General features: G+C 53.8%; 1 protein-coding gene across 1 annotated transcript; it reads left to right on the top strand.

Annotated features, from left to right (window-relative positions):
- The first annotated feature begins 252 nt into the window (after positions 1–252).
- NRN1L (neuritin 1 like) lies at positions 253–27,883 on the top strand. The gene is made up of 3 exons (XM_037877825.1): positions 253–372; positions 24,258–24,420; positions 26,678–27,883. The coding sequence occupies exons 1-3, from the start codon at positions 312–314 to the stop codon at positions 26,955–26,957; spliced, it is 504 nt and encodes a 167-aa protein (XP_037733753.1). The 5' UTR covers positions 253–311; the 3' UTR covers positions 26,958–27,883.

Genomic DNA, 27,883 nt, shown 5'->3' on the forward strand with positions numbered 1-27,883 from the left:
CCTGGCTCCCCGGCGCTGGCCCCTTCGCAGGAGATGCGCCTGCTGGGAAGGGTCCGGCTGGTACCGTGGGGCCGCCGGGGAGACCCGGCTCGCAGCCTCCGGCACCAGCGCGCGGCTCCCCGGGGGCGCCAGAGCCCCGCGGCGGAGGGGCAGGGCCGGGGAGCCGCGCTGGAGACGCGAAGCCCCGTGGGCGCCATGGGGCGGGGCGATGGGCCGGCTGGGGGCGGGGACCCGCCCGGGGCGCTCAGAGGAGGCTGCCGGCTGCTCGGAGCCGGGCGCACGGGGCGGGCGGGGTTCGGGCACCGGGCACCATGGGCAGCGGCCGCTGGAAGCTGCCCGCTTGGCTGGGGACGCTGCTGCTGCTGCACGTGGGTGAGTCCCCGGCCGGGCGGCGGGCTGGGGCCGGCCACGTGGGGCCCCCGGGCGTTGGGGCTGGGCTGGCCGCGGTCGGGTCCGCTCAAGCTGGGAGTCGGGGCGCAGCCGGGAGCCCCCCGGGCCCGAGGGCGGCAGCAGCTGCAGCAGGGCTGGGCTGTGCGGACCGGGGGGGACCCCTTGGGGGGAGCGATGCCCGCACAGGGTCTCCCCGCGCGGTCGCCGGGCCTGGCTGGGGGGCTGCGAGCGGGGGACTTTCCTGGCTTCCCCGGAACCAACTGGCGGCTTCGAGCGGGTGCGAGCGCCCCGGGGTTTGCCTCTGGCTCGTGTCCGGCTCTGGAGCTGGCGGCTCTGAGCGCCGGAGAAACCAGGGGCTTCCCGGTCACTCTGCTCCCCTGGGGCCCCGCCCCGGCACGGGGGGTGACCCTGGTCTGATGCTGCCTCCCAGCATGGTCCGTCCGCTCTGGGGTCCCAGGCGGCCCGGGGTCCCTGGGTGGGTTTTTCCCAGCTGGGGCAGTGGTGTGCGCCCCGGGGTTGTCTGCCCGGATCTCATGCTCTAGCCCAGTGGCTCTCAACCTTTCCAGACGACTGTCTCTCCCCCCCCCGCCCCACTTTCGGGAGTTTGATTTGTCTTGCCTACCCCCAAGTTTCACCTCACTTAAAAACTGTACTTTGATGTCTGATTGCCTCAACAAGTAGAAGTGTGGCAGCCCCCGTTACTGACAAGCGGCTGACGCTCTCCTCTGCACCATGTCCTGATTAAAATAAATCCATTGGAGCAGAACTATTGCACTTGCAGTTCAGTGTATCCTATACAGAGCAGTGTGAACAAGTCATTGCCTGTCTGAGATTTCAGACTGGGCTGACTTCGCTGGTGCTTTTTATGTAGCCGGTTGTAAAACCAGGCCGATCTCTAGATGAGTTGATGCCCCCCCTGGAAGACCGCTGAGCGCCCCGGGGGTATGTGTACCCCTGCTTGAGAACCGCTGCTCTAGCCCAGCGCTGCAGTGTCTGGATTGAAACCTGCTTTGTAACAACACGCTTTCCCCTTGGGCTTCAGAACAAACAAGGGATTCTTGTAGCTTTGCACTTCTGAGGCCAGCAGGGCCCAGAGGCGGACAGGTCAGCACCCCATTGCGCTAGGTGCTGCATCAAGGGGAGGAAAGGGACAGTCCCTGCCCCTCTAGGAGCTTCCAGGCTAGGCTGACTCGGCCCCTTTCCAAGGCACCCTGCACAGGGAAGCCTAGCCTTGTCCCTTGCTGCTGCTTTCTGATGGAGAAATAAAGGCTGATATTTGATGGGTCATTTGTCCTGCCTTAGAGACAAGGTGGGCCAGGTACTGTCTTTTATTGGACCAATTTCAGTGGATGAGAGAGACAGACAAGCTTTGAGCTACGCGAACAGAGGTTGGTCCAATAAGAGCGATTACCTCCCCCACCTTGTCTCTAATATCCTGGAACTGACATGGCTACAATCCCATTTAGAGGCAACCTGACTTGCCTTGGAGGACTGGGCAAGGAGCTTTCTCAGCCCTTCGCTGAAAGGGCGGCGTGAGGTTGTGGCTTTAACCAAGGAGCTTTTCTCCTAAATGTTGGCTGGGGATTGGCATTAAATGACCTTTAACCAGAACAAGAAGCTCCAAACAGACTGAATGAAAAATCCCTTCCCCTCTCAATGAACCTGGTTTCCCTTCCTTGGTATTTCTGACTCCGCCTTCCACTTCTCCAGGGAAAACGGGGGGAGGGGTTAATGTAAAAAGACGGAACTGTGTGCACCTGGCCTCTATCCGTTATTTCGTGTTTATTTCAGGGCCTTCTTTATCCAGAGAGGGAGGGAAAGGGCCCAAACCTCCTTCACAGGTCCCTTTAACCCCGATGGCCCATCTCCTATTCCCAGAGGAGGCTTGTAGGAAACGGCCCGCTAAAAGGCCAGAGTTTAGTTGCTGGAGGCTCTCTTTGTAAAGTTTGGCCCAGGAAGGAGACGGACTTTGTTGTTCCCACAGTGGGAATGTTGCCCGCTCCTGAGGGCATTCTCCCTGCTTTGAGAGGGACGTCGGGCTTGCTTTGCCCTACTGAAGGGGCTGCGTAATGCAGGAGGCCGGAGAGGCTGCAGGGCTGGTCTGTGGGAAGATTGCTTTGCGTGGCGATAAGTAGATCTTATTATGGGTGGATTATTTGTTGAACATTCAGGAGGTCTTATTCCTGGTAAGCATATTAAAAATACAAATAAAAATACCACGTTTGTCAGGCGGCCGTTCCTGGCCAGAGCTAGGGAGAAGGGCAGGATTAAGGGGCAGGGAGAGTCTTGGGCAGCTTCTCCTACTCTGGCGCTTTGTTTTCCCTCTCTGCTGGACAAGGTAACTTACCTGCGAGGTTCCTGACATGGGGAACATCTCAAAGATGCAGACTGTGGCAAAGTTATGCTCAAATAAATTGGTTAGTCTCTAAGGTGCCACAAGTCCTCCTTTTCTTACTGTGACAAACGGCATGTCATAATTCGTTCAGCAACGGTCATGTGAGTTGGAACATAACTTGTGTGTGCGAGAGGGGGTCTCCTGGGCTCCCAGCTCATGAACACGCATGAATCCCTGACGTGACCATTGCCTGCTTCTGCCTCCTACTGGAGTGTTTGTATTCAGGTTTCTTTGTGTGTTGTTTTTTCTCCCTTTCCACCGATGCTGGGAGCCAGGATGACAGACAAGAGGAATTGGAATCTGCTCATTTATTAGCATAACTTTGATCTAGCTGGTACTACTGAAACCTCGGGGGATGAGTCCCATGATGGGAATATTCAAATCAGTGGAAGAATCAAGTGCGCAAAGGGGAAGGGGAGTGGCACTCTGTGTCCAAAATGGCATTACCTGTTTCAGAGTCACTGATAACTCAGAAGAAAATGATCTTGAATGCTTACAGATCAATGTCCGAACAGATAAAGCACAAGATGGGGTTTTTGGCATCTGCTGCAGATGCCCAATATCACACTAGGGAACAGGATGACCGGCTCCTTACGCACCTATCTACAACGTGTAGGAAAAGACGCTGCATGATCATGGACCACTTCGATCTGAGTGACGCACGCTGGAGGTCTCATGCTGCTAGTAGTAAAATATCCTTGGAATTTCTAAATATTCTAGATGACAATTTCCTAACTCTCCAAGTGTTGCATCCAACACGGGGGAATTCTGTAGTAGACTTCTTCTTGACAGATAAAGAGAAACTGATCACAGAACTAAAAACGAATGGGAGCTTAGGTACATGTGACCATGATTTGATCACATTTATAATGCACAAATAGAATAAAGTCCAGATGAGTGATATATACTTGGTGCTTTAAAAAGCTCAAATTACAGGGCCGAAAACAATTTGTGAGCCCAATCAGCTGAGAGGAAGAATTTAATCAGAAAAAAATGTCCATGATCATTGGGAGTGGTTTAAGAACGCTTTGCTAGATGCCCCCAAAGCCCCAATCGAGGAATAAGACCATATTTGTTAAACTGACCTGGTTCAGAGGGGAAGTGAAGACCGCTATGAAGAAAAGAAATCGTATATAACAAATGCAAGAAAAGGGAAGCTGATAATGAATATAAGTCAGAAGCTTGGAATTGTAGAAAATTGATAAGGGAAACAAAGGGATTTTAGATTAAAAAAAAAAAACTAGAGCAACATAAAATTAACATGGCCCACATTAAATGTATTAAAAGATGGCTGACAGAAAGGTCTCAAAATGTAATTGTAAATGGGGAATCATCATCAAGTGGCGTGTTTCTAGGAGGGTCCTTAAGAGACCAGTTCTTAGCCCTATGTTATTTAAAATGTTTATTAATGAACTGGAAGAAAACATAAAATCAGCACTGATAAAATTTGCAGATGATACAAAAATTGGGGATGTGGTAAATAATGAAGAGGACAGGTCGCTGATACAGAGAGATGTGGATTGCTTGATAAGCTGGATGCAAGCAAACAACGTGTGTTTTTAATATGGCTAAATGTAAATTTATACATTTAGGAACAAAGAATGTAGCTATACTTACAGAATGGGGAAGTCTATCCTGGGAAGCAGTGACTTTGGAAAACATTTGGGGGTCGTGGTGGATAATCAGCTGAACGTGAGCTCCCAGTGTGACCCTGTGGCCGAAAGGACTAATGCGACCCTGGGATGGATAAATGGGATGGCTGAGTGGGAACAGAGAGGTTATTTTACCTCTGTGTTTGGCACTGGTGCAACCGCTGCTAGAATTCTGTGTCCCATTCTGGTGCCAAACAACTGAAGAAGGATGTTGATAAATTGGAGAGGGGTCAGAGAAGAGCCACGAGATTGATTAAAGGATCAGAAATCTGCCTTGTTGTGGTAGTCAAGGAGCTCAATCTATCTAGCTTAACAAAGAAAAGTGGAGGGCTGACTTGATCCCAGGTTGTAAGTAACTGCACGGGGAACCAATAGTTAATAATGGGTCTTCAGTCCAGCAGAGAGTCTAACACGAGCCAATGGCTGGAAGTTGAAGCTAGACAAATTCAGACTGGAAAGAAGGTGTGAATTTTTAACGGTGAGAATAATTCACCATTGGAACAACTTAGCAAGGGTTGTGGTGGATTCTCTATCGGCGACAATTTTTCAATCAAGATGGGCTGTTCTAGGGATGATTTTGGGGCAGGTCTCTGGCCTGTGCTATACATGACGACAGACTAGATGATCACAATAGTCCCTTCTGCCCTTGGAATCATCTCCCTGAACCACCCTCCCGCCGTCTGCTCCCTCATGCTCCCGTTGATGTGTTGTCCGGGCACAGTGCTGTAGCTTGGCCCAAATGAGAGTTCTGAAGACACTGAGACCATCTGAAGACCATCTCCTGGTTGCTTTCCCTAGGGCATGTGGCCACTCTCCACCCCATGCCCTTCCCATGCAAGTCTGAGACTCCTTTAAACACAAGGTGGGTGCAAACTCCTGAGCTTTCCCCAAGAGGCTTGGGGCCAGCTGGCTGAACTGGGTGAGAGAATTCACCTTTCCAAGTGTCGAGGGAAGATGGCTGCTTGGCCACCAGTGTTATCTGGAAGTGTGAAAGGTCTGAGTTGTTTTGCTCTATGGAGTCGTCTTTGTGGGCCAGGGTGGAGTTGGATTGAGTTACCCCAGGACAGGGGCAGGGGGAGAGTCTAGCGTGCAGTCTGGTTTGTTTTGCATGTCCAGGAGAGAGCGCCCCTGGACAGCCCAACGGCTAGTGAGGAGGAGCTTTTATGCCCTCAGCAGGGAAGTTGCTATGGGGCAGCCCTGGTGCCAACTGGGTTTGGGATCAGTTTGGAGGCAGAGGAGAGAGGCAGGAGCAGAGGATGTGCTGACATCTGGTCATGGGGCCAGGACAAGATGGCTGCCTTGGCTTGAGGGTTAACCAGTGTGAGCCCTTCACCTAGGGCATGGCAGTGGCTTGGGACTTCCGACAGATATGCTGCTTCTCCTGAGGTGTGTCCTGGCCTGTGCCTCACTCGGGCCCTGCCTGCCCTGAGGCAGCTCCCCAGGCAGCCAGGTCCTGAACCCTCTTCCCTACTCAGCCGCTGTGTGCCGCTCCCCCCGCCCCTCGCCACCAGGGCTCTGGATCTCGCACGCCTGGCTTCCTTTGTCCCCTTCCTGGCCCGAGAGCTGCCTTGCACCCCAGCAGCCTTTCTGGGGCCAAGGGCTGAGCCGTTCTGCCCATCCATGTGGAGGCAAGGGCTGGTTAGGACAACATCACGCCCCCTGCGGAAAGATCTCAGCATGCTCCTGATCTTTTCCTTTGGGGGTGGGGGTGGTTTAGATGAAAACAACAACGCTTGCTTGGAGCTTGTCATAGATATAAAGGGAAGTGTAACCACCTTTCTGTATACAGTGCTATAAAATCCCTCCTGGCCAGAGGCAAAACCTTTTCACCCGTAAAGGGTTAAGAAGCTAAGGTAACCTCGCTGGCACCTGACCCAAAATGGCCAATGAGGGGACAAGATTCTTTCAAATGGCTGGTAAAATAAGCTGTGCTGGAGGGAATGTATATTCCTGTTTTTGTGTCTTTTTGTAACTTAAGGTTTTACCTAGAGGGATTCTCTATGTTTTGAATCTGATTACCCTGTAAGGTATTTACCATCCTGATTTTACAGAGGTGATTCTTTTTCTTCTATTAAAATTCTTCTTTTAAGAACCTGATTGCTTTTTCATTGTTCTTAAGATCCAAGGGTTTGGGTCTGTGCTCACCTGTACAAATTGGTGAGGATTCTTATCAAGCCTTCCCCAGGAAAGGAGGTGTAGGGCTTGGGGGGGATATTTTGGGGGAAGACATCTCCAAGTGGGCTCCTTCCCTGTCCTTTGTTTAAACGCTTGGTGGTGGCACCATAGGGGTCAAGGACAAGGCAAAGTTTGTACCTTGGGGAAGTTTTTAACCTAAGCTGGTAAGAATAAGCTTAGGGGGTCTTTCGTGCAGGTCCCCACATCTGTCATCCTAGAGTTCAGAGTGGGGAAGGAACCTTGACAGAGGCAATGTGTGATATTTTTTCCCCCCCCTCCCCACAACATCGATGGGGCCTTTCCTCAGGCACAGACCTGTGCAGGACCCATGTGGGTGGGACGGGGGGGAGGTTTGTGCCCCTCGGTTGCTGACTCTGTGCTGAATGAAGCAGGACTTTGCTGGAGCTTTCCTTCCTCTGGGAATCATCCAGTGCTTGGCTTTGCTTGGAGGAAGAGAAACGTGGCAGCATTAGGGGCTCCTAGTGAATGGGGCAAGGGTAGGGCAGTTGGAGTTAGGGGCTGGCCGGTCCCCAGGAGAGCAGGGGCTAGGAGAAGCAGCTGGTGAGGTTTGCAGGGGGACTCTGTTTTTGTGGCTTAAGTGTCTTGCTCACAGAGCGCCAAGATCTCAATAGCCCAGCCTGTGCCTTGCTGCAGGGCAGTGAGCTGTGGTGCCTGCAGGGACCCAGCTTAGGTTTGGTAGCTTTTTCTGAATCCAGCTCCCTGGGGCGCTGTCAAAACCTGGCTTTGGTCACCTGAACTCTGAGCAGATTTCCCATTGCAATTTTATTGTAGGGGGAAAAGTCAGCACCTCTCCTTCTCCCTTTCCCCTCCTGATTGCCCCATCCTGGTGCACAGCTCCATCCCCCCCGCTTTCCCCTCCCAATCTCCCCCTCCCCCTCCATCTCCCATCAGGTTTGCTGTGACGTTCCCCAACCTGAGAGAACGGTGCTGTTTTAGTGGGGCGAGGGAGAACCCAGAAGTGTCTCGGGGCTGAAACCCGGCACCCAGGCTGTGAGCCACGTTCCATGCAGGCTTATTCCTCAGAGACTGAAAGGCACGTGTTGTCCACCTTGGAAAGGTGAAGACCTGCAAGTCCCAAGCTGCTACCTGGTTAGTCCTCCTCCCATTCTACTGTACCTGCCCTAAGGTGCTGACAGTTTTCCCACCTTAGTGCCTTTGCCAACTTCCCACTGGTTAGGAAGTTGAGACTGAGCCGGGTCTGGATGTGTTAAAAGCTGCTCCGTTGACTCTTATCTGGCTGGAGAGGAAGGGTGAGGGCTAAAACCTTAAACAATTCTGGATTGACTCTCGGTGCTGCTTCCCGGGACTCTACTTCCATGCTTTGCTGCCGTTCTGATGCAGTGGGCTGGGAGGGGATGTGATCTCCTGCATGGACGGGTGTGGGTGCAAACCTGGATCTTCCACTGTAAATGTTGGGGACAGGGAAAGAACTGAACTGAGTTTCAGCCTCTTTTTCCTGTTCCGGGTTCCCTTGGTGCTCTTTGTGTTTGGGCTCAGTCATGTGGGTTAAGCAAGGGAAAGATTGCACAGCTTTTCTCCGTCGCTTCTCGGTTTCTCCCCTTGTGTGGCTCCAGGTCTTTATTGGTAGTTAGATGGAGTCAGTTTTCCACGGTGGCCGTAGCAGCTGCATCAGCAGCTCGTGATCTGCCCTGTCCCTCCGAACCTCCCTCAGTTCCTTTTGTGACTCTAGTGTCTCTCGGTCCTTGGTTTTCGTTGAGTCAGCGATTCCCAGGCCAGAAAGGACCCTCATGACCATCTAGTCTGACCTCCTGTATAGCACAGGCCAGAGACCTGCCCCACAATCATTCCTAGAGCAGATCCTTGAGGAAAAACAGCCAAGCTTGAAAATTGTCAGTGATGGAGAATCCACCACAACCCCTGTAAATTGTTCTAGTGGTTAATTACTCTCACCATTAAAAATTGACACTTTATTTCCAGTCTGAATTTGTCTAGCTTCAACTTCCAGCCATCGGCTCATGTTAGACCTTTCTCTGCCAGACTGAAGAGCCCATTATTAAATTTGTATTCCCCAAGTAGGTACATAAAACTGTGATCAAGTCACCCCATGTCTTTGTTATGCTAAATAGATGGAGTTCCTTGAGTCTATCGCTCTAGGGCGGGTTTTCCAATCCTTTAATTATTTGCATGGCTCTTCTCTGAACCCTCTTCAGTTTATCAACATCCTTCTTCAGTTGTTCAGCACCAGAGCTGGACACGGTTCCAGCAGCGGTCACACCAATGCTAGATCAGAGGTCAAATAGCAGCTCTACCGCTGTACCCGGCTGATGCATCCCAGGGTGGCATGAGCTCTGTTGGCCAGAGCCTCGCACTGGAGCTCACATTCAGCTGATCATCCACTCCCATCCCCAAATCTTTCAGATATGGCTGACGTTCTTTGTTCCTAAATGTACACATTTACACTTAGCCAAATTAAAATGCATATTGTTTGTTTGTGTGCAGTTTACCAAGTGATCCAGATCGCTCTGTCCGTGACCTGCCCTGTTCATTATTGTCCACTCCCCCAGTTTGTGTGTCAGCTGCAAACTTTATCAGTGATGATTTTATGTTTTCTTTCCGGTCATTAATAAAACTGTTAAATAGCGTAGGGGCAAGAACTGATCTCTGCACAACCCCACTGGAAACACACCCGCTCGATGATGATTCCCCATTTACAATTACATTTTGAGACCTTCAGTCAGCCAGATTTTTATGCATTTAATGTGGGCCATGTTAATTTTATATCGGTCTAGTTTTTTAATCAGAATGTCATACGGTATCAAATCAAACACCTTCTCTAAATATATTACACCAACACTATTGCCTTTATCAACCGAACTTGTAATGCCATAAGAAAAATATCAAGTTAATCTGGCAGGATTTATTTTCCATAAACCTATGTTGATTGGCACTAATTATATTACCTTCCTTTAATTCTTTATTAATTGAGTCCCATATTAGCTGCTCCATTATCTTGACCAGGATCGATGTCAGACCTGATACTGTCACAGCATTAGCTTTCTTTCAGCTGTCTGGATCAGCATCACCCTCATGCTCAGTGTGACCTGCTGATGGAGAAGCCTGGACGCAGGTGGAGAGAGTCTTCCTGAGAGGTCCAGCAAGCATCTTTGGGAAGCTGGGGCATCCATCGCCTGCCACCTTTTCAGTCAACCACCCAGCCATAAGGCTGATGGTGACTTCAGACACCTCTTGACCTCTCACAATGCGCTTTAGGACTGCTGGTAGTTGCTGCTTTCTAAGTGAGGTTTAAGCAGAGTGCTGAGCCCCCGGATGTCTGAGCAAATGGCAAAGGCTTCACGGCCAGACTGTTCTCTGCATTCCTGACTGGTATCGTCAGCGTGTTTTCAGTTGCAGAATCAACAGCGTTAAGTAGGAATGTCTTTTTCTCTGCATGGGATGCCAGTAGTCGTCACTTCCCAGCTTCAGCCAGTCCTTGTGCATTAATAGCAATGTTAATTATTTTTTAGTTTGCTTTTAATCTTTCCTCCAGTTTCTCACAGCATTGAGGAGTGAGTTGAGAGCTGTCTGGAGGAGCATATCCAGGACAGAGTGCTTGAGGCGTTTCTCTGTCTTGCTCTTTGTGTGCTGTTTTGAAGGTTGCTTTTAGAATAAAAGGCCCCAACAGTGTCATGAAGTTCAAATCTTTGTTTTCACTTTTGACCCCATAGCCGCCATTTTGCCATTTTGGGGGTGAAAAGCATACAGAACTCCTGAAACACACTGGTGCTGGAGAGCTACTTGAAGGCCTGGAGCAAAGGCCAGCGTCTCAGGGACACGTTTTGATGACTGCCTTGAAAATCTCACTTGCAGGGTCACCAAACTCATCCATATTCTGCTTTCGCTTCAGAAAGCAAAGATTCAGTCCAAGGCACATTTGATCTTGGAGGAGCCAAAAAGCCTAATTTTAGCAGATTGGGGTGAGTGTGGATCCTTTTGCTCCTGCTCCATGGTGGTTCCTGGAGGTGACTACATTTTGCCTTCAAGGAATGAGCTGCTGTCACTGGCTCGGTTTGTCCTCCGTTTCCTACCACTCCCTTCGACTTCAGCCAGGCTGAGGCTGGTGAATTCATTGGTAATCACTAGATGCTGATTGGCTGTTTGATCACAGCATTCACACGGACTGTTGTTAGGATGAAATAGGCCAACGAGTGACTGTCCAGCCAGGTTTGTGTAGAACTGCACTATCCGATTCCTGGCCACCTTCCAGATCCTAACAAACCAAGCCCCTCTTGTGGTTCACAACTCCACCCTCTGCCCCCCACTTTTCAACAGCCAGGTGATTCCCTGCACTTGCCCCTCTCTCCAGTGGCTCCATCCATCCCCTTCCCCTCTGGGCTTCCCAGCAGTTTTGTAATCCCCTTCTTACCAGGAGGGGCCTCGAGCCCCTTGCTTTTCTCATCACTTCCCGCTGAACTCTTCCGATCAGTTAACTTCCATTCACAAAATGAAGTACGCCCCTGTTCCTAGTGTTCAGCCCTTTCAGATGCTTGGTCTAGTCGTGGCAATGCTCTGGGGGGCTGCTCATACCGTGAGAACCTGGGAAAAGTCTCCAAGAATCCATGCCGGCTGTTTTCATTCTGGGCCCCTCTGGTGTCACATGAGGACAGGGGTAAGGCGGTTCGTGTGTCTGCCTGGGCATCTCCAGCCCTTAGCCTCGTCGGCTGCTTTGAAGGTCAGAAGCTTCACTCGGCATGGCAGGTTTGCGAGGGCCTGGGTGAGGATCAGTGGGGTTTTGCCAGGCGTCACTGATGAGGACTCTCCGTCCTGCCACCATCTGTGTGGGGATTTCATGTGGACCAGTGACGCTCTGGTCTCCCCTGCCAGCCCTGAGAGAGAGGAGTGTTGCACCCCATTCAGCTGGAGCATAGCTGTGCCAAGAGCGCCCCTGGGAGATGAACCTTTCCGAGCCATGTCTGAGCATGGTCTAGGCCTGGGATTCACCAGCTGCTAGCTCCCCCATCTCCCCCCACAACAGGTTCCTCCCCCTTGTCCACGGGCAGCAGTCCCATTTGGAACTGGGTGGGTGCGTCTGGGGTCCCGGCTGGGAGCGGGGGGCACTGTCCTGGCTGGGGGCTCTCTGTGCAGGGCTGAGACAGCTGGGCAGGCTCCGCCCAGCTCTGCCCAAGGGTTATTCTTGGATCCTTTATCCCGGCTGGTTGAGTGGCGAGTCCTTGGAGTGATATTTGGCTCCTGTTTGACTGATTAACGCCAAGGCCAGCAGAGGGCTTCACTCCAGCTTTGCAGGGCCCTAACTCCTCTGGCTTAGGCTGGCATCTGGCAGGGCTGGACCTGCTCAGCAGTCAGTGCTCCAGGACCCGCTGAGGGAATGTTCTCGCTGGGTGCTCAGGACAGCCCCAGGGCTGTGAGGTCGCTGCACCTCTTGGCTGGCCCAGACAGGATGGGGGAAGCAATGATGGGGGAAGCAGAGGAGGGTCGTGGTGATCAAGGATCCAGTTCTCTAGGGCTTCCCATCTTGAACCTGCCCTGTAGGTTACAGATGCTCCCCTACTTTCCCAGCTCCTTTAACAGCCCCTCCCTGCGCTTTGAGTCTCTGCGTCTGGTACCCGAGGCCAGCCGTTCATTCAGCACAGCCGCAGGGCAGACCTTAGGCGCGCTGTAGCCTAAGTACCAGGTGCTTCTCCAGGCTCTCTTCCGGCGGGCCAGAGGAGCTACCTTCAACTACTCTCCTTCCCCTGTGAATGTGCAGAGGGCTCGCTCTGTCTGGCAGAGAAATCCCAGTGTGGATTTCAGTGCCACCTGTCCTCCACTTGCAGGTGACCTGGGACCCTGTTCCTGCATGAGTGACCTTTTGCTGGGTGTCTGTTCACTCTCCCCAGGAGGATCGCGATGGAAGTGACAGCATCGTCCACAGCTCTCGGCCTTCCCGGGGCAGTGCCACGTGACAGGCCCCTGCTGTCATCTCGTCAGTTACCATCATTGTACTTCATGGCAGCTTTTCCCCTCTTCTCTAACCAGATCCCCATCCCTTTCCTGGCCGCTGATGAAGGGGGAAGCTCCAGCATCCCACTGGCACTCAGCCAGGTCTGGGCACCTCCATACGCACTGCGGGTAATGGCAGGCTAAGAACGTGACCCAGGTCTTCTGTTTCTCTGACACCTGACGCAGCAGGTGTGAGCCACCGGTGGCTGTTCAACGTTCGTGTCGGCCTCTGGGAACTCTGTGTCCCGGCCCGGGACAGTGCCACGCTGGAGAAAACGTACCACGTCTCTCTGTAGGCACCCGCAAGGCCCTTTGGGTTCTCTGTTCACCCCATTTTGTCTTTGCATTGCTCAGAGGTCAGTCCTCGGCTTGGAGAGCGAAGGACAGTGGCAGGCACTGGGGTAGCTGATTCGGTGGTGCCCCAGTGCAGCTCTAGGAGGCACTGTTCTGCAGTGGGAAGGGGTCTTGGAGGAGCTGTGAGATTGTGATAAATCCACAGGCACTTAAGAGTCCGGGTGTTAATCCAGTATCCTGGCCATGGGCCAGCTGGATTGATGCCATTTTTCTGGCCTACAGTGTCCCCCTCCTCTCCTGCCTGAAACTGCTGGGCCGGGTTGTCTGCTCTGCCCCAAGGTGGTCGGCCGTGGCGGGCGATTCCTGCCCTGCCATGTGCTTTGTGGAGGAAGGCCCCAAGACTTCGCCTTCCGTTCCAGCAGTGACGGGAGGAAGCCCTGCAGAGGGAGACCCTGAGTCCTTTCCTCTCGGGAGGACAAATCAGGAGCTGTCTCGCTGACTCTGCTTGTTGCTAAACCTGCAGGGGCCTGTCTGCGCTGTTTGGAAAAGTCACTTTAAGTTTTAAAAAACAAATAAAACTGCAGCCCCTCCCTGCCACTTTCGGGTTAACGTACTTCCCAGGTGGGTTCGCAGCTGGGGTGGCGACTGGTTTGTGGTGTGTCGAATGCTGTTGGCTGGGAAGGGATGGGCACCTACCTGCCTGTCCCCGCTCTTGGTGGTCCCCAAGGCCCTGCAGAGCAGGGAATTGGGGGTTGGTGGGGGTGAGGACAGCAGAGCACAGCTTTGTGGGCCTCTGATCTGCCCCCGGTGCAGGTTTGCCACGTGGGGCACAGAGGGGACCCAGGGCACCCAGCACCTGAGGCCTGAAAATGCAGCCACACGAGTGTCCTGGCTAGGTGTAGAGCCACCGTGGAGCGCGGCTGCCCAGAGATGTTCCAAGCTCTTCTGAGCCAAGGGGCCTTGGAAATATTCTGGTTAATTGACCTGCCGCCAAGCCACGCACGTGTGACATTTACAAACGAGCACTCCATTGCTGCCGGGTGCGGCCTGCGAGTGGAGGGCGTGTGCTTCCCTGCTGGGCAGGACGCAGGACCATGACTCTCAGCACACTGTCCCGTCTAGTGGATGCCGCCCCCCCCCCCCCCAAGCCACACTCCCAGGGTGGGTGCGCCTGGGAGGGGGGCTCTGCATTGACCCTGCCGCGCAAGGTGCTAGCCGCAGCTCACCTGCCCTTGCACGGGTCCTGTGGGCCAGGCGGGCTCCAGCCCTGGGCATGTCAGCCTGTTGGTTCCTGAAGGACGTGCCCCTGCTGGCTGGGCTGGTGGGTGAATCATTTGCCCGGCTGACACTGTTTCTGCCAGGAACCCCCTAGGCTGCTTTTGCCTGCTGGGGGTGGATGTCAGCACAGCTGCCCCCACCCCTACTCCAAGCGCTGCTGGGATCCACTGGTCTGCCAGGGCGGGCAGCGTGAGCCGAGTCCAATGGCAGGGATATCAAAGTGTGCTAGACAGAGGGCAGCTCCCGTCGTGCCCCCCCGGAAACCTCCCCAGAGCCAAGCCTGGGCTGCTGGCTGCATCTCCCTTCTGTGGTTACCCCAGCCCTTGGCCTGGGCATCAGCCCAGGAGGTGCCCTCTCCACGGGGCTAGGAGCCCTGGAGAGCAGGAATGCAGGCTAAGTGAGAACTTGGAGTGGAAGGGCCTGTTGGGTCCCATCAGGCCCTTCCCTGGGGCTAGTGCAGGATTGTTCCTCTTCTGCAGTGTGGCGAGGCTCCTACCCCTCCCGGGAGGTAGTGCCAAACCTGGTGTTTCTCTCTCCAAGCTGGGAAATAGCCACTGCTATTGGCTCTGGACCTTCCCGAGCCTGCCCTGGCTCCTAGCCCTGTGCCCTGGCACCAAGACTGTCCCTCCATGGTGCTAGCACCTTTCTGCTGTTTGGCTGAGCTGCTCAAGGGTCTCGGCCTTGCTTCCTGTAATGCAGGCTCCCCAATCCCTGCCGCTGTACGGTGAGGGTGAACGTAAGAATGGCCAGACTGGATCAGACCAGTGGTCCATCTAGCCCAGCATCCTGTCTTCCAACAGTGGCCAATGCCAGGTGCTCCAGAGGGAATGAACAGAACACGGAATCATCCAGTGATCCATCCCCTGTCATCCCTTCCCAGCTTCTGGCAAACAGAGGCTGGGGACCCTATCCCGGCTAATAGCCATTGATGGACCTATCCTCCATGAACTTATCTAGTTCCTTTTTGAACCCTGTTATGGTCTTCGCCTTCACAACATCCCCTGGCAACGAGTTCCACAGGTTGGCTATGTGTTGTGTGAAGAAATACATCCTTTTGTTTCTTTTAAGCCTGCTGGCTATTAATTTAATTTGGTGACCCCTAGTTCTTTTGTTATGGTAAGGAGTAAATAACACTTCCTTAGTTACTTTCTCCACACCAGTCATGATTTTATAGACCTCTATCATATCCCCCCCTTAGTCGTCTCTTTTCCAAGCTTAAAAGTCCCAGTCTTATTAATCTCTCCTCCTATGGAAGCTTTTCCATACCCTGTTCCATTTTTGTTGCCTTTTTCTGTAACTTTTCCAGTTCTAATGTATCTTTTTTGAGATGGGTAGACCACATCTGCACACAGTATTCAAGATGTGGGCATACCATGGATTTATACAATGTCATTATGATATTTTCTGTCTTATTAGCTATCCGTTTCCTAATGGTTCCTAACATTCTGTTCGTTTTTTTGACTGCCGCTGCACATTGACTGCAGTTTTCAGATAACTATTCACAATGATTCCAAGATCTCTTTCTTGAGTGGGAACAGCTAATTCAGACCCCATCATTTTATATGTATAGTTGGGATTATGTTTTCCAATGTGCATTACTTTGCATTTATCAACACTGAATTTCATCTGCCATTTTGTTGCCCAGTCAGCTAGTCTTGAGAGATTTCTTTGTAACTCTTCACAGTCAGCTTTTGACTTATGTTTCTTGAATAGTTTTTTGTATCATCTGCAAACTTTGCCTCACTGTTTACCCCTTTTTCCAGATCATGTATGAATATGCTGAAGAGCACTGGTCCCAGAACAGACCCCTGGGGGACCCCACTATTTACCTCTCTCCATTCTGAAAACTGACCATTTATTCCTACCCTTTGTTTTCTATCTTTTAACCAGTTAATGATCCATGAGAGGATCTTCCCTCTTATCTCATGACTGCTTACTTTGTTTAAGAGGGTGAGGGACCTTATCAAAGGCTTTTTGAAATTCTGTGTACATGATATCTATTGGATCCCCCTTGTCCACATGTTTGTTTATCCCCTCAAAGTATTCTATTAGATTGGTGAGGCATGATTTCTCTTTGCAAAAACCATGTTGACTCTTCCCCAGCAAATCTGTTCATCTGTGTGTCTGAGAATTCTTTTTTTACTATAGTTTCAACCAATTTCCCTGGTACTGAAATTAGGCTTACCGGCCTGTAATTGCTGGGATCATCTCTGGAGCCTTCTGTGTAATTGGTGTCACATTAGCTGTTCTTCAGTCATCTGGTACAGAAATGATTTAAGGGACAGGTTACAGACTACAGTTATCAGAGTAGCAGCCGTGTTAGTCTGTATTCGCAAAAAGAAAAGGAGGACTTGTGGCACCTTAGAGACTAACCAATTTATTTGAGCATAAGCTTTTGTGAGCCACAGCTCACTTCATCAGAATGCTCACGAAAGCTTATGCTCAAATAAATTGGTTAGTCTCTAAGGTGCCACAAGTACTCCTTTTCTTTTTGAGACTATAGTTGTTAGTTCTGCAACTTCACATTTGAGTTCCTCAGAACTCTTGGGTGATACCATCTGGTCCCGGTATCGCTGTTTAGTAAGTTCATCAGTTTGTTCCGAAGCCGCTTCTACTGACACTTCAAGCTGGGACGGTTCCTTAGCTTTGTTACCCAGAAAGAATGGCTCAGGTTTGGGAATCTCCCTCACCTCCTCAGCTGTGAAGACCGATGCAAAGAATGGCAGAGGGGAGCATGGCCCTAGGTGCCCATACAGAGCACATGCTGTGTCATTGTCAGCCCCCCCAGAGGCCGCTGATGCAAGGCCCTGTTTACATGCTGCCCTGAGCCCCAGGAGGCTTGATGCCAGGCGCCAGCTTGGCTGAGGATCTGAGGCAGTGCATCTGTGAGAGCTGCCAGCCCAGCCGCTTCCTGGAAGGGGCCAGGGCCATGTGCCCTCTTGGGGACGGGTGGGGGGCACCTGCAGGGGAGCTGGGAACTGAGCTCAGTGTGGGGAGCGGACCAGGGTGTAACACAGAGCAACGGCTGAAACGAGGCAAATTCCCACTGGAAATCGGGCCAACTTTGAGCGGTGGTGCATTGGCACCAGGGGCCGTGGTGGGTCAGGGCTGGGTCTCTTTTGGAAAGCTCTGCTCTAGCTCAGCAGGCCTTTCTCAGGGGGCCGGGCTGGATGGTCCCAGTGGTCCTGCCTGGCACAGACACTGGGCACACAAGCTGCAGGCCGCCAGGCTGGAAAGGGAGCGTGGGCAAGTGGTTACAGCACAGGAGTGGGACTCGGGAGACCTGGAGTCTGTGACCCGTGTCAGATGAGTTCATGGGGAGACTTGGGGTGCGTGCTGGGTGGCCAGCAGGGCGGCCCCTGGTGTTTTGCTGGAAAATGTTTGGAAAGTGGTTGAGTGCAAAAGAGCCCAACCCAAGCTGGCAGCCAGGGTGATCGCCTGTCCCTAAGGCTGGCCCAGTGCCCAGCCCCAAAAGAGCTCATTGGTGACCCCGGGCTGCGGGGCAAGCTGCAGTGCAGCCCTATGGGGAGGGACACGTGGATCCTGGCCTCCCCGCGTCTGCTCTGGCTTAGTCACAGGTGCATGGGCAGAGTCGAATGACTGACAGCCAGGCCCCTGCGCTGCGCTGCCCCCTCGAGCCCCGGCTGCCAGCTGGCTAGTGCCTGCAGAGGAGCCTAAGCAAATATTAAGGTTTGATTTTAAATGGGTGGCCTGCTGGCAAGCTGCCAGCCTGACCCCTAGTGCCTCCCTGGCAGGCTGCACCAGAGGAACGCGCAGCCTGTCCCCAAAGCAGCTGCTGGTGCATCTTGATGGAAAGCAGGGGGCTGGCCACATCCCCCAGCTAATGATCTGCTTTCTGCCCTCTTCTCTGGCCAGTTCCCCTGTGCTCGCTTCCCAGCGGGCTCGGGGGGACTCCAGCCCGGTGGCTCTGCGCAGCCCTGCCCATGTGGAGGAGCTGGGTGGCGGGGGTGGCTATTGATGTGTTTGATCAGGCTGAATCAGGCCAGCGTCCTTAAAATATTAATCAGCTTCCTCCTCACCAGCGCAGAGCTCTGCAAGTTCCAAAGCAAGGGCAGGGCTGGTGAGCCTTACCCCAGGGCTGTCTGCTCTTTCTCCTGCCTTGCTTGCTGCCTGGGGGATGTGCAGAGAGCGACTCCCCGCTGAGCGCCTCCTGCCGCCTTAGCCATGGGGAGGCTGCCTGCCAACGACCACATCCCACACTGATTCTCCAGCGCTGCATCTGGCTCTGCCTGCTGTTAAAGGGACACTGCTGGGATTACTGCTGCAGAGAGCCAGTGTGGGAGAGGCTAGACCTCAGGCTCTGAGAATCCCTGTCCCCCTCTCCACGCTGCTACCTGCAAGTGGGCACGGCCTAGGTGCCCCTGTGAGAGCCCCACCCCCTGACTGACATCACCACAAATCAGGAAAACAGCTCCCCACTCCCCCACCAGTGGTTAACCTCCTTGTGTCTAGGACGTTTAATACAACTTCCTTGTAATTTGGACTGCTTGCTCCCGCTCCAGTGCTCTGCAGTTGGGGCTTGGGCCCTGCAGGTATCTGGCAGCAACTGGCTCGGAAGCTGTTGTTGAATTCAGGGCTCTTGCTGGCCCTGGAGGGTTTGCATGGGAATGGGGCAGTGATGATCTGTCCTATTGAGGTGAAGCCAGGCCATAGGGTGAAGCGCATCTCCCCCAGGGACCACAAGCAGAGAGCAGTCTGTCCCCTGTCCTAGAATAGAGCCCTGCAGCAGGACTGTGGTCCCGCAGGATCCACTGCTATAATAGCAGGAGTGGGTGAAATGTACTTTGTTGTGGGCAGGATTGAGTGGACAGAAAAACCCACAGACTGATATTTTGTGGGAAAACAAAATGCAAGTGCAGGTACACCTGCTGTTTAAGTTGACCTTATTATCGATCACTTAGTTTGAGCCTCTTTTTAAAATTTATTTCTGTGAAAAACCTAGTGTAGTGAGCAGTTTTCCTGTTAAATGTTTGTCAAAAAGCAATAATCATCCTGACACATAAATGACTTGAATGGTATATTTCAAAGTTCCAGAAACGGTGCTTAAGTGGTTGTGACAGTCTGTATCCCTACGCTTACCCCTTTTTACAAAACTGTAATGGATTTTGTACGAAGTCCAAAGTGAGATCATTTGAAAACTCATGATTTGCTGATCGTTATTGTCCTGGTAAAATATGTGGCAACATATAGTTATAAGATTCTACTGTATGACGTTACTGAGACATGATCCAAGTTTAGAAAAGCAGGCATAAACCAGTGCCTCAAAGGCAAACTGACAGCTCAGCCAGGTATCCACAAAATCAAAAATGGAGTATTGTCTGGTTAAGTGACCGTTCTTTGGCAGAAAAAAGCGCGAGAGTGAGAAATTTACATTTTGGCAGAGAAAAAGCTGGAGGTTCCCATCCCCTCAGACCTTCTGTCTCCGGAACCTCAGCTGGAGAGATTCTCAAAAAGAGAGCTATAAAAAGGGAACAGATGCCCCAAAATGCTCCTCCCTTTCTTGCTGCTTGTGATGTCAACAACACCTGAAGGACAAGAAAATTAACACTGAACTGGGGGAGGGGTCCTGGCTGAAAGGTTTCCAACCAGTAAGGACTGCTAGAGCATGTGGTGAGAGAAATCTTTGCTTTGAATTCATTTAGCTTGTAAAGTTAGGTATTAGATATGTTTTTATCTTTTTATTTTCTTATAACCAATTCTGATTTTTATACCTCTTTACTTGTAATCACTTAACATCTATCTGTGTTTTATTGTCTTATCTAAACTGGTGTGTGTGTGTGTGTGTTTGGATTGAAGTGTTTATGAAACTCGAGATAATAAGGTTTATGCATATAATTTTCTATTAATGAACTGATGGACTTCTATGAGCTTGTATTGTCTAGGAGGGTGCTGGATGGAGATGCACATGGTTGGGGGAAAGTCTGGGACTGGGATTTTGCTAGTGTTGCCCTGCCATGTAATTCAAGAGTGGGTTGGCTACAGCACTCGTACAGTATAGCTGGGAGTGATTTACATGCTGGAGGCTGCCTGTGAGCAGACCAGGAGCGATTGCTCTCAGCAAAGTAGGGTAAAAGGCACCCCAGGTTGGGGAATTGAGGGGACTCAACTGTCCATCAGTCCAGACTGTATCCTGGGGAACGTCACAGCAGTTTAAAAATTCCCAATTTTTTTTAAAAAACAATTTTTATAATCATTAACAAAAATCTGCACCTTTTAAGGCAAAGTTGTACTGCAATTCGTTTATATTCCATGGGATATACACACGACAGCCATTTGACAGCCAACTTCAGCAACGCAAAGCAAGCTTTTTTCTTTTTTTTAATAAAGATTTTAATACTTATAATTTAAGCAAGGGCTAGAAAGAGCTCTGATGCCTGTTATAACAGGAGTTAAAGTATTTTTGTACATGGTTTAGGCAAAATTGGTTTATTCGCTTAGTGGTAAAAATGGTCTGAATTCCGTTTATATTGCTACTATATGAACCGGCTGTTGTGTTTTTAGCAGCATGGGAGAATCTGTCTCTCTTGCGGGATTGGGGGGAGCGTTGGTTTTTGCCGGTGGGAGCGGGATAAAAATGCAAGACCCAACACAGGAGTGGGTGGGTATTGCTGGGCAGGATTGAAACTCCCTAGGGGAGTAGCAGCTGGAGTCACGGGATCTGAGCTTTGGACAGAAATGGCCTTTGTATATAAAATGCTAGAAACTCGAGCAGGGAAAAGCGAGAACGGATGCCTGCTCCACCCCTCGGGCAGCTCCTTGCAGCACGGTGTCTCCAGGGTGTGCCCTGTCCTGGGGAGACTGTCTCCCAGCCCAGCAAATCTCCTCCTGCCAGGGACTGCTCCCTGACAGCCTAAGTTTTCCTTCGCTTGTTTCAGCCTCACCCCCATAGCACCCCAATGAATCCCTCTCCTCCGTGTGGTGCCCACCCAGGTGTTCCTAGGCTGTTCTCACACCCCTCGCCTCCCCCGCCACCACTGGTTACCCAAGTGCCGCCGATTTAGTTCTGTTGCTTTCTCCTCCTGAGTTGATCTCAACCATTTTGCTGAGCCTCAGGGATCCTGGGGATGGAGGGGGTGGGGTACTGCCCTGTCCCCAGGGAGTGGCACTGCCAGTGTCCCTTGGCACTAGTGGGTGTGTGAGGCCTGGGATTGCTCAGCCTGTGCCCCTTGATGGGCACACCTGCAATGGGGGCCAAGACTGGGAGCAGTAACCTCCGTCTTGCTCAGCTGGTCGCACAGGCAGGGAGATTTGCCACAGGCCATGGCAGTGTCTGTACCAGCAAGGGCAGTTATCACCGCCTTGGGCCCGTGTGTCCCCTATACCTGCCCTGGAGAGTGGCCTGTGGGCATCTGCCTTGGAAGATGGCACTGCGTGGCATTTGCTGGGCCAGTGAGCCAGGCGGGGAATGGGCATGCAGGGGGTTAGGGCAGGTGCCACACCACAGACCACCAGGAGAGGGCCCCAAGTGGTCAGATGGCACCCCTCTCCTCCCGCAGCAGCAGGGCGATGCTGTGCCAGGCTCTGCCCTCTGGCTGACGGCGAAGGTTAAATCCGCCTTATCCTGCAAGATCCCATAAGGCATCCTGGAAGGTACTGTGTGGCAGAGGAGGGGGTGGGGCTGGGCACTAGGAGTCCTGGGGGGGTTGCCCTCTGCCCCGGCTTGTCTGTCATTAACCCAACTTTGTTGCTTTAATAAAGAATTCCTGTAGAGCGAGGTAGGTCTGAGATTGTCCCGCTCCCCTCCCTGTGGGAGGAACAGCCCTGCCAGGGTGCTGCGGCTGCTGGTGCCTGGGCAGAACTTCACAGCCTCACACAACAGCCTGCCAGGCGTGTCCCAGGAGCTGCTCGCAACAGGGGTGTGGGGGCTGGCCTCCTCCCTGTGTCCGTGGAGGAGCTCAGCTGGTCCAGCACCTCGCAGCGGCTATTCCGGCTCCCAGCTGGGCACACAGGAGGGGCGCTGCAGGACTCCCACAATGCACTGGATTTGCACGAGGCACCAGGATCCGTCAAACGGCGTCGGGCCAGGCCGGGCCGGGCCAAGCCCGGCCTCCTGGCTGAACACTCAGCAGCCTGTGGTGTAGCCACAACCAGCCACCACTTCAGGCCAACGCTAGGCAGCCTGGGACAAAGCCACAGGGTCGGTCTGTGCCCAGCAGCAAAGAATTTCCCATCTCGCTCATCCCAGCCCCGTTTCTAGCCTGAGGGATGCTACTGCCTGGGCTTTCCCTGCAGGACCCGTCTCCAGCGTGGGACGTGGGCTGGGATGGGGGAGCCCACTCCTGGCAGCTTGCAACCCCTTGGGAGCACCGCTTTGCCCACTGCAGCTGCTGTCAGCATCCTGGCCCTGGTGTAGGGCTGGGACGGACCACGCAGGGTAAAGGCAACTAATGGCCGTGCGTCCCTCTCCCAGTTGCCCAGAGCAACTGGGGCACTGAGGGAAACTTTCCAGCCACCTGCTGCGTGGTGCCTCACCCATGCCAGGACCCCCCTTGCCGTGGGAAGCTGAATGGGGAGACGCACCTGAGCTCGATGGCTTTGGGCTCAGCTTGTTGCCCGGGAAGGAGGCTTGGGGAGCGAATGCAAACCCCAGACACAGATGGCTACAGGTGGGTGGGGTGTTGTCTGCAGCTCCAGCTGCTCCCGCAGATGCCAGGGCTAGCGCGTGATGCAGACTGAGCTGCTCAGCAGTGGCACAGAACAGTGTCCCCTGCCCAGCAAGCTGCCCCCTGCTCAGGGCATGGAGGCTACACAGTAGTGCCAGTCTCCAGGGCGTCTTGGTGCCTCCCTTTCTCCTCCCAGCATCTGGCAGTCAGAGGCCTAGGGGCACCCAGAGCATGGGGTTGTGTCCCTTACCATCTTGGCTAATAGCCATTGATGAACCTGTCTTCCATGAACTTTGCTAATTCTTCTTTGAACCCAGTTATACTTCTGGCCTTCACGACATCCCCTGGCAAGGAGTTTCACAGGTTGACTGTGCGTTGTGTGATGAAATACTTCCTTTTGTTTGTTTTTAAACCAGCTGCCTGTTAATTTCATTGGGTGACCCCTGATTCTTGTCTTGTGTGAAGGGGTAAATAACACTTCCTTATTCATTCTGCCCTCACCAGTCATAATTTTATAGACCTCTATCATATCCCCTCCTTCGTCATCTCTTTTCCAAGACGAAAAGTCAGTGTTTTATTAATCTCTCTTCATATGGAAGCTGTTCCATACCCCTTTTCTGTACCTTTTCCAATTCTAATCTATCTATTTTGAGATGGGGCAACCACATCTGCACGCAGTATTCAAGGTGTGGGCATCCCATGGAATTATACAGGGGTATTATGGTATTTTCTGTCTGATCTGTCCTTTTCCTAAGGGCTCCCAACATTCTGTTCACTGTTTTGGCTGCGGCTGCACATTAAGCAGATGTTTTCAGAGAACCATCCACCACGACTCCAAGATGTTCCTTGAGTGGGACCAGCTAATTTAGACCCCGTCATTCTGTATGAACAGTTGGGATGATGTTTTCCAGGGTGACTGACTTTGCACTTATCAGCATTGAATTTCATCGGTCGTTTTGTCGCCCAGTTCAGTGAGATCCCTTGTAGCTCACAGCCCAAAGCGCTTTGCTTCGGGATCAGTGGAGGGCTTTCCCACTGCTGCTCTGCAGCCTCCTCTGGGGTGGAAGTAACTGCAACATCCCACAGGTTTATGGGACAGGAGGGTCCGGAGTGGGCCCCAGCGTGGGAGGTGTGCGGACCTCAGGCACGAGGAGGGCATTGCAGAGAGTGCAGTGTCCCTTCTACAAGCCCAGGATTCAACCGGGGGGTCAACCCTTCCCCCTGCTCTGCCCTTGGGGGCAATAGCTCTGCCCTGCCCCCCATGTGGCTGGATAGCCCCGTACGTGCAGGCATGGCTTGGGAATGGGGCTCGCGTACAGCACTCTGGCAGACAGGAACAGTGAACGTCTCAGGGGCAGGGAGAAACCCCATTGTGGGGTCTGGGGGAGCTGGGGCCAGGATGCAGACCTGCCCGGTGAGGGCTGAGAGCTGGGGCAGGGGGCTTATCAGTGACTCTTGTCCCCTGTGCAGCTGTGACCGAGGATCCGGTGAGCACGGCTGGGCGGAGGTGTGACACTATCTACAAGGGCTTTGCCGAATGCCTCATCAGCCTGGGGGACAGCATGGCCCAGAGCGTCCAGAAGCAGCAGGAGGACAGCGGGCAGGACAGGCAGGAACTGGACACCATCTGCAGGTGAGAGTAGCAGCGTCCCAGTCTCCCAGCAGCTGCCCCCCAGACAGTGGGGTTTCGGCTGTGGGGCAGAGGGAACAGCAATGGCACTCTCAGCAGAACCCTTTGGACCTCAGGTCGAGCGGCCCAGCCATGGGGAAAAGGGGGCAGGTTCCCAGCCTGGCTCCGGGGGTGGATCCTGTCAGCAGTGGGGGCAGGGGACGGCAGGGAACCCGGTGCTGGGAGGAGCCAGCTGGCCTGTGTGTGGAGGTGGAGTCCGGGAGGGCTGATCTGCACAGGGCCATGTCTCATCCTGCTCATTGGCCAGGGTTGGGGACTAGCCATGGGCACGGGGCTCTCTGCACAGGGAGGCTGGACAGCTCTTTCTAGAGCAGGGGTGGGCAAACTGCAGGCCGGATCCGGCTCCTCAGGGCTTTGGATCTGGCCCGTGGGATTGGCCCCCATGGTGCCGCAGGCCCCGCGCCACTCTCAGAAGCGGCTGGCACCAAGTCCTGGGGCGGGGGGGGGCAGAGGGGGAGGTACCTGGAGGCACAGCAAGGGCAGCACGCGGAGCCCTGTGCCCCAGGGGCCGCGCAGGGATGTGGTGCCAGCCACTTCCCGGTGCGGCGTGGAGCCAGGGCAGGCAGGCAGGGAGTCTGCTGCCCCCCCGGAGCCGCTTTAGGTAAGTGGTGCCGGGCCAGAGCCCCAACCCCTCTTGCACCCCTGCCCTGAGCCCCCCGACGCACTCCGCACTCTTCCTGCACCCCTGCCCTTCGCCCCTTCCTGCACACCGCACTCCCTCTCACACCCCAGCCCTGCACACAATTTCCCCACCCAGATGTGGCCCTGAGCCCAAAAAGTTTGCCTACCCCTGTTCTAGAAGATCTGCGCTAGCCCAGGGAACCGTGCCAGGCAGGGAGGGGCTGGCCAGGCTGACTTTGGGGTAGGGCAGCGGGGACTAGGCTAGTTAGGGGCAGGGTGGTGGTAGGGGATCAAGCTGGCTAGGGGTGGGCCAGGCTGGTTAGGGGCAGGGCAGGGAAGGGAGGGAGTGGCTAGGGGCAGGGTGGTGGGGGGGGATCAGGCTGGCTAGGGGTGGGCCAGGCTGGTTAGGGGCAGGGCAGGGAAGGGAGGGAGTGGCTAGGGGCAGGGTGGTGGGGGGGGATCAGGCTGGCTAGGGGTGGGGCAGGGCCAGGCTGGTTATGGGCAGGGTGGGTGTTAGGGCTTCCCTGCCCTCCCTTGCTTCCTGTGACACAGACGGAAAGCAGGAGGCTGGAGGGGGAAGCGCAGGCGATGCGATGTTTGTTAGGGTTAACAAACGAGCATGGCCACAGTTCTGTACACCAGTAGAGATTTGTCCTATCTCCTCCCCCCCCCCCCCCCCCCCCCCCCCCCCGCCCCGCAAGCACCTTCTTAGTAGGCTTAGTTATACCTGTGGTGCTCACCCCAGTCCCACCCCTTACAATCTATGGCGCTGTTCTGGTTTGGAGGGTTGTGAGTCCGGGGGCTTCGGTACCACCTCTTTTGTACCCCTGGGTGGGCAGGGAAGGAGGTTGTACACTGGCCAAGGTCCCCTTTTTTCTGGTTTTTAGGGTTTCTTATCCCTCCCTGCATCCCCCTTATCCCTCCCAACTGGCTGCTTGCCCTTGTCCTTGAGAAATTCCCAGCATCACGTGAGCTCTATTTCTTCTTTTCTCATTATACTAATGAACCCGTCTGGCTGGGTAGAAGCAAAACACTGTGTCTTTGTTCCTTGTTTACGTGTTTATACGGGTATAAGAATATTAAAAATCAAACGGACAAACCCAAAATTCTATCTCCAGGCAAATATACAGGCCTAAATGCTCTGTTCCCATCACGAACAGTGGGGCCAGGCTGGCTATGGGTGGGACAGGGCCAGGCTGGCTATGGGTAGAGTGGGTCAAGGCTGGATTGGCTATGGGTGGAGCTGGGCTGGCTGGGGGCAGGGCAGGGGTGGGGCTGGCTATGGGTAGGTCTGGGCTGGCTGGGGGTGAGGTGGAGTGAAGGAGGGCTAGTTATGGGCAAGGCAGGGCTGGCTAGGGGCAGGGTGGGGCGAAGCAGGGCTGGCTAGGGCCTGGGCAGGGCCGGGCTGGCTAGAGGTGGGGTGGGGCTGGCTAGGGGCAGGGCCAGAGTGGGACAGAGCAGGGCTGGGCTGGCTATAGGCATGGGGGCCTGTCAGTCGGTGTAACACACAGATCACAAGGCCTGATCGCCATGGACCCTTCTGGCCTTTGTCTCTGACTCTTCCCTCTCCTCGGCCCAGGTCCTGGGACGACTTTCACACCTGCGCCAGCGGGGTCTTGTCCAGCTGCCCCGATGAAGCTGCTGCCATCTGGGAGTCGCTGCGCCAGGAGTCCAGGAAGATCCAGTTCCAAGGGAACCTGCATGACCTGTGCAGTGCACGGGCCAGGCCGCCTGGCAGCGTGCGGGGCTCAGCTGGGGACGAGACTAACAAGGAGACCCTGCGGGGCTCAGCCTGGCTCCTCCGGCCCAGCCTGCTGGCCGTCCTGCCGCTCACGTCACTGCTGGTGCCCTTCGTCTAGCCAGAGAGCCGTGGCCAGGCACCCCCTGCCGGCACCCGGCACAGATTCTCGCAGGGCTGGGCACCAGCTCTGTGAGAGAGATCAGGGTTAGTCTGTAAATCCCATGCGCCAGGAGCTGTGGGCACCAGAGCCTGCTGCCCACGTGATGTTTCCAGCCTCTTTCAAGCCAGCTGGGGTCTATGGGGCACAGCCTGGGGCCAGGGGCATTGTGTCCTATGGGGCGAATGAGGCTGGAGCCCCCGGGGTCCTGCGTTTCCAGGGAGATCTGGACCACAATCACTGAGCTCCCCATCGCCCTGTGCACACTGCTCTCCCTGCAGAGATCGGCCTGATCCTGGCTCCACTTCCCTCAGTCCTGCCTGCACCAGCAGCTCTCCTGTGCCCCCCACGCCACCCAATGGGGTTGCTTTTCACCTGGGCCTGTCTCAGTCCCCAAGCTGGATCTTTGGAAACATGCTCAGCCCATGACTCCTCAGGCTGGCTGCCCCTGAAAGGGCCCCTAAAGCACCCGCCCTTCCTTTAATTAACACCACTGGACTTGGGGGGGCGGGGAGGGGGTTGGCTTTTACTGCCACACAAATATTCTTTAGTTGACTTAAACACAGACACATTAGATGTCTTCAAGTCACCAGGGACTGATGAAATCATAGTCTATCAGGGTTGGAAGGGTGAGGTCATCTAGTCCAACCACCTGCTCAAAGCAGGACCAATCCCCAATTTTTGTCCCAGATCCCTAAATGGCCCCCTCAAGGATTGAACTCACAACCCTGGGTTTAGCAGGCCAATGCTCAAACCACTGAGCTATCCCCACGTGCAAAGAGTGACCAAGCCCATGTGGGTGTTGGGTCTGCCTGTCTCTGAAGGCCGTGCTTTTATTCTCTGTGCTGGACCCATTCAGATGTATCTATATTTATATTAAAAGACAC

Source organism: Chelonia mydas, chromosome 12 (genome assembly GCF_015237465.2).
Source record: "Chelonia mydas isolate rCheMyd1 chromosome 12, rCheMyd1.pri.v2, whole genome shotgun sequence".
In the NCBI taxonomy this organism is placed as follows: domain Eukaryota; kingdom Metazoa; phylum Chordata; order Testudines; family Cheloniidae; genus Chelonia; species Chelonia mydas.